This window comes from Cupressus sempervirens, chromosome 6, assembly GCF_028749045.1.
Source record: "Cupressus sempervirens isolate cs-2001-9-10 chromosome 6, ASM2874904v1, whole genome shotgun sequence".
NCBI lineage: Eukaryota > Viridiplantae > Streptophyta > Pinopsida > Cupressales > Cupressaceae > Cupressus > Cupressus sempervirens.
The window spans coordinates 525,776,764-525,783,569 of NC_143123.1; the positions used below are offsets into that span (position 1 = coordinate 525,776,764).

At 36.7% G+C, this 6,806-nt stretch overlaps 1 protein-coding gene across 4 annotated transcripts; it reads left to right on the top strand.

Moving 5' to 3' along the window:
- Positions 1 to 1,075: 1,075 nt before the first annotated feature.
- Positions 1,076 to 3,266, top strand: LOC149553334 (uncharacterized). Of its 4 annotated transcripts, none has more exons than XM_089788800.1 (2): positions 1,076 to 1,319; positions 1,717 to 2,472. In XM_089788800.1, exon 2 carries the CDS (start codon positions 1,726 to 1,728, stop codon positions 2,182 to 2,184), a length of 459 nt encoding a protein of 152 aa, XP_089644926.1. In that variant the 5' UTR covers positions 1,076 to 1,319; positions 1,717 to 1,725; the 3' UTR covers positions 2,185 to 2,472. The 4 variants fall into 4 exon arrangements, with proteins under 4 accessions (XP_089644926.1, XP_089644924.1, XP_089644922.1 ...); XM_089788798.1 differs by having other exon boundaries at positions 1,144 to 1,355; XM_089788796.1 differs by lacking the exon at positions 1,076 to 1,319 and adding an exon at positions 2,808 to 3,266 and having other exon boundaries at positions 1,389 to 2,199.
- Positions 3,267 to 6,806: the final 3,540 nt, after the last annotated feature.

Below are 6,806 nucleotides of genomic sequence, written 5' to 3' on the forward strand. Positions count from 1 at the left end.
TTTCTCCTTGATCAGATTTTCCCTCATGGAACTCCTTGGAATGCACAATTGACTACCTTTGAACAACATGCCATCCTGAATCAAATAGTCTAACCACTTGGTTCTATCTATAGCAACAGGCTCTTTACAAGCTTTCCATGCTTCAGCAAAATCAGGATCCTCAGGGTACAAATTCTTGAATTCATCAAACCCAACTACTTCAACCTGCATTATTGTAAGCAGTGACTATCTCCTACTTAGTGCATCTGCAACCCTATTAGATTTTCCACTTCTATGCTTCAACACAAATTTATAACTCTGCAAGAATTCTATCCACTTCATATGCCTCTGATTCAATTTACCTAGGCTATTTAGGTACTGTAATGCCTGATGATCAGTATACAAAACAAATTCTTTTGGCAATAAATAGTGCCTCCATTTCTTTAAGGCCTGAACTATTGCATAGAACTCTTGATCATAAACAGAATACTTCTTCTTTGCATCATTCAATTTTTCACTGATTTTTGTCCTCTTTTCTCAAATCATTCTTCAAGGCTACAAATTATTCTTCTTCTCTCCATAATATTTATGTACTTACTTTAACATTCTTTAATCTTTAATCATGGGTAGAAGTCTAGTATTTGAATTATAGCACCTTCACAAAATCCTCAATTACTAGAAATCTATACCTTCGACAAATTTTAAGAAATATCTCTAAAGTAATATCATCCCCAATAGCTTCTAAACAAGAGATTATCTCACAATTATAATTATCTACACAAAAAAAAATCGTTCTGCCTCCTCTATAGAAGGGTTGGACCCTTCGATAAATTTATTAGTCCATATTAATCCAATTGAATGACCTTCCCCTACACAAGTTGGAGTCATGGTTGATAGTATTTCGCTTTCATTTCTATTTGAAGATGTATACAATTTTTATTTATACTCTTAATAAAAGATATTTCTAAATAACAAAATACTAAACAAACAATTCTAGATCTTTCCTACCCTGATCCCAACGACACATATTCTCCTTTCCCGGATGATGTAATTTTATTAATACTTCTTTGAACTCTTTTTGGATTTTCCTTAACTTGGCCCATTTCGCAGCCAAACTCTCAACAAATAATTTTTATTCATACGACAGCAAAGTCACAATTAAATCAACTGAAATTGTCGTACAATAAAATATTACCACGAAAATAGCCGACAGAGTGCCGTTCCACAGAACCGAAACTTCTGGTAGGACGACAAGTTCCCGAATAATCGTCAAGTGACGGGAATCGTCACACTAATAAATACCCCAAACGCTCACGAGTATCTTCATAGTTTTCCTCAAGGTTTTGGTATCTTGGTTAAATTTCGCTCGGGTTTTGGTATTTGCTTCAAATTTGTCGATTTTTTTTTAATCTAATTATCGAATCGCTTTGTTACTGCATTCTGAGATATCTTTGGTTTTGCAGTCACTGATCTCAAAGAAGTCTTTGGTTTTTCTGTCACTGATCTAAATCTTTGGTTTTTCAGTCTCTGATTTCAAAGAAATTTTTGATTTTTCAGTTACTGATCTTAAAGAAGATCTTTGATATTTCAGTCACTAATTTTGTAGAAATCTTTGGTTTTTCTGTCACTGATCTCAAAGAAACCTCTGGTTTCTGTGACTGATCTTAAAGAAATTCTTAGGTTTTTCAGTCATTGATCTCAAATAAATCTTCAAATTTTCTGTCGTTGATCTTGAAGAAATCTTTAATGGCGGATGACGAAGCAGTGGAGCCAAGGCTGAAGAAATTGAAGCGACTGCCTCACATATTTTCACAAGTTCTGGAACTTCCTGTGGCCGCAGATGCTGCCGTTGAAAGCGAGGAGACGGAGGCGGCCTTCAAGTTCGTAATAGCGGATTCTCAGGTAGCAGTCTTGGATACAGTGGAAGTGGAGGTTGTGGGAATCGTTCCCGGGGCGAAGAAAGTAGTTGTGAGAGGCGTACAGGAACAGCCAGTGCGCGGCTCTGATGATCTGGACACCTGGCGGTTCCGGCTACCTCCCTCCGCTAACCCTGACGCAACTTGGGCGCATTATCAGGACGGTGTTTTGACGGTGGTCGTCCCCAAGGCGCAAAGCTGCAAGGACGAAAGGGCGTCCTCTGTGAAGGAGGAGGGCAGTGCTGTGGTTAGTGCTGTTAAGGGCGCCTCCGCTATTACTGTCTTTTGAGCCCTCTCTTGTTAGGTAATTTCGATGATATCTCTCATATCATAACGAATTGAGAAGAGGCGTTTTTGGGAAAAATAATTGTGTTTGTTTTTTGTGCGTCTTGTGTGGTATGTATCAAATATGAAAAATCCTTTTACATGATCTGTATTATGAATGGAAGCAGATTGTGAATGGTGGATGCTGTACTAAATTGTGCTTCTTCTTGAATGGTATGAGTGAATCTATAGAGATCATTTTGCATGATCTGTATCTTGAATGGAAGTAAACAAACTTTGCATTTTCTTGTGTGATTTGTATCACAATTTAAAAATCGTTTATAATCATCTGTATTTTAAATGGAATTGCAAATTGTGAACAAATTGTGCTTCTTCTTCTATGTTCTGTCTCAGGTTTTCAGAGATCATTTTCCATGATCTGTAGCTTGAATAGAAGTAAATTGAGAACGTTGGGATAATGTACGAATTATACTTTTTCTTGTGTGGTTTGTAATTTTTTTTAAAAATCGTCATATCTGAACTGCATCTTTGAATAGCAGCAAATTGGGAATAGTGGGATAGTGCAGATTGTCAATTTAAAAAAATCATTTTCTATGAGATGTAACGAACAAGGTTTTGTTTGTCTAGTGATGTGCGCTCATTGGCATGTTCAACACAGTGTTTTGATGATGTGGTTCAATGCGCAACACATAAGTCGAAGATGTACAAAAGTTGTACCTTGAAATTTTTTGGCCAGTAGTCCCAGCTATCTTCTGCAACTCCTAACAGGATCCTAACAGGATTGGCACAACTCCTAACAGGGTTGGAATCTCTTAATAGGGATTCAAAGTCTCCTTACAGAGACTCATATGTATTGAATGTATCCATAGACTCCTAATAGGGTACATCCTCTAACAAGGAACATTTATATTAGTATATAATTTTGTGGGTACCATCCCCACCATTGATAGGGATTCAAAGTCTCCTTACAGAGACTTATATGTACTGAATGTATTCATGAATTCTTAATAAGGTCCATCCTCTAACAAGGAACATTTATATTAGTACATAATTTTGTGGGTACCATCCCCACCAGGGTTTTCTCTATGATCAATGGTTTCCCTAGTTAACATATCTGGTGTTATTGTGTATGAGTATCTTGTTGTGATTTTTTATTATAGTTGGATAATTGATTCACCCCCCAACAATTGGTATCAGAGCACTAGGTCTTTGAAGGTAAAACTTATAAGCTTTGAGAGATCCACAATGAATCTTTTAAGAGAGGATAGTCCTAAATTTGATGGGGCCAACTATGATAGTCAGAAGGAGAAGATGAAGACTCATTTATTATGTATGGATCTAGGTTACTATATTTTGAAAAAGAATGAGAAGACCATTGTGAAAGATGAATACAGTGAAGCAAAGAGAGATCTATTCATTTGTAACATGAGAGCAAGAGAAGCATTACTATCAGCCCTTCGTAAGAACGAGTACAGTCAGGTAAAATCACTTCAAACATCTCATGTAATTTGGAAAGCATTAGAATCTAATTTTGAAGGTGATACATATGCAAAGAGAATTCGACTACATAATTTGATATGTGCATTTCAAAGAGCTAAAATGATGGAAGATGAATCTATTAGAAACTATATTGGTAGAATATTAGAAATTGTTACAGGAATTTGGTCTCATGGTAGAACCACAGAAGAAGATGAGGTAGTATGGAAGATCTTGAAAAGTTTGATGCCACTATTCAAGCAAGTAGCTCAGATGATTCAACTATTGATACCCTGCACTAAGGATTTTACCAAGGAAACATTGCATGGAAGATTAGAAGTTGCATAACTAGATTTGAGACAATCTGGTGATCTAGGAAGAGTGGAAACAATTTTAGTGCCCTTAACATTCGACCTAATCTAACAAAGAGTGTAAGCACACATGGAGATTTTGCTGGTAGTAGCAGATCTGATGAAGACAAGAAGATTGAGGAAGGTATAACCCTTCTTGTGAGAAGAGAAAAAGATGTTAAAAAAATCTTTAAATGTTGGACTTGTGATGAATACGATCATTATGCATCTAAATATCCTAAAAGAGATAAAAAGTATAAGGGGAAGTTCAGACCTAGGAAACCCAGAAATTATTTGTATGCAAATGAAGATGAAGAATTTGATGAGAGAGGTCAAAGTGAAAGTGATGATGAATTGGGATTTGTGGCTATCAAGGAAGAAAAATCTCTAGTTTCCTAAGTTGAAAAGAAATTTTATTTGGTAATTGACAATAGGTGTTCACATTATGTGATAGGTAATATGAATAAGTTTATTTAGGAATCATGATGGAGATATAGAGTTGGTAACAATATAACCTGTCATATAACAAGAATTGGATCCATTACTCTTGATGGTAAAACTAACACTGATGACGTTTATTTTGTTGATGGATTAAAGCATAATTTATTGAGTGTTGGACAGTTAGTGGACAAGGTTTATTAGTTGCAATTCACTTAGAACACTTGCATTATTAAAGAGAGAGATGGTAAGTCAATTGGAATAGGCACTATGTCCAGAGGTCACTAGTAAATTTGGACTCAATTTTTGATGAATTTTGGTTGAAATTTTTACCAAGCAGTTCATCGCTATTTTTTTCGTTGAAATTTTGACCAAATTATAGGGTGGTTGAAATTTCGACGAATACATTTGTCGAAATGTTTTTGTCTCTGCTAACACTAATTTGTCATTTTTAGTTGAAATTTTGACCAAATATTGGTTGAAAACATTCAAGAATGGGTTGAAATTTCCACCGATTCTTGGTGGAAAACTTTCAAGAAATGGTCAAAATTTCCACCAATGTTTGGTGAAAAACTTTCAAGAATTGGCCAAAATTTTGACCAATTCTTGGTGGAAAACTTCCAAGAATTGGTCAAAATTTTGACCAATTCTGGCCCATCCCACGACTAGGATGCCATGGACATGACTAAAGGGTTGGTCAAAATTTTGACCAATTTTGGCCCAACCCACAACCACGATGTCATGGTCATGACCAAAGGATCAGTCAAAATTCTGACCAATTATTGGTGGAAAACCATAAGGAGATGGTCAAAATTTTGACCAAACTAAGTTGTTTTAAAAAAAAAATAGAGTGGGTGAATTCCCCAATGAATGCCTACCCATGGACTCTCTCTTAGATCATCTTCTTAGAGAAGCTCAATTTCAGAAGAGGCTTGGCAACGGTTGCCATTCTATAACACGTCTATTCAACGATTTTGAAGTTGATCTAATGGTGTGTAGCAGTAGGTGGTTGCTTGGTGCTCTAGCAATTTGTTATGAACCTATTGTGGCTAATGGGAGATTTGATAACAAAACCTCCCAGCAACCCTCCAATAGAATCAGCGCTGATGTTCAAGAAAGACACATTTTCCAATTTTCAAATATTGACATTAGCATCCTTTCTATTGGAGGCTCGTGAAGCATCCTGATTGCTATGCAAGGGCTTCCCAAAGTTGTCTCTAGGCAACTTCACTGGCACAATTTGCAGAATGGTTCGACAATGGTTATCATTGTGGTTGCCTAGAAAGTGCTCTGAAGGGCGAGCCATCATCTAGCAATTGTGTTGTTTATCACAAGTGATGAGGGAGCCATTTCCAAGAATGATAAAAGGATGAATGTAGTACCAAATTCCAAATGAAATCAATGACATCAGATCTATAGGAGCAGAATGAAGCAACAACTTGTTTGCTATGCACGACTCCATAAATATGCTTTTCTTTCTCACTCCATTGGCACAAATTCGAGAGTCTGGTTCGACAATGGTTGTTGTTCTAGTGCATCATTGCAGTGATTTGGAAAGTGATGCTAAGGGTGGAGCTTGCATCTAGCACTTGTAGGAGTTGATGAATTCCAACTCTGCAGTTGCCAAGATCACCTACATGCAAATGGCTTGCCGCAGAGAAACCTAAGAAGGAGGAAGAGCTTGGAGCAAAAGATGAAAGAGAAAATATTTCACAATAGAGAAAATGAAATTGCTATGTGAATGGATGAATTTACAATGAGAGAGAGTCCGCTTATAAAGGCTTCAAGGAAGCTTGTAGAACAAGCTGAAAGGTGGTAGAAGATAAGGTTGACAACTAAGCATTCTTTCACAAAAAGGTGGAACATGCTAGAAGGGAACAAACTCTCGTGTTGTCAACAACTCATTAGTACAACAATTAAATGAATACATTAACCTAAGTGAGCTTAAGTAATAGAATAAATAATTAATAAATAATTAATTATTTACTCTAACATCCCCCCTTAAGTGCAACTTAGGGGAATGCCTTAAGCTCGCAAAACTAAGATGAAATGTAGAATGGGAAATGACAACAACACCATTTTAGGTACCCATGTACAATGCAAATAGATGCAACCTCTGTAAATAGGGAAAGAGAGAAAACCACATGGGAAAAACCCTCCCCCAAAAAGAGGTAAGAAACGTGCTTTAAGAAAAAAAAAAAAAGAAGTGAAGGAAGGAAGGAAGGCCTCAACAACACCCCCCAAGGACAACTTTCACTGGAAATGTTTCAAGAGACTCTCTCAAAACCATAAGTACAACCACCCCCCCATGAGAGATAGAAAAGGCACCAAAGCCCTCCCAGAATAATGGAGCCCCTAAACC

What these genes read in the sequence shown, in the direction of transcription:
- LOC149553334 (XM_089788800.1), top strand. Translation starts at nt 1,726, where the DNA reads ATGGCGGATGACGAAGCAGTGGAGCCAAGGCTGAAGAAATTGAAGCGA.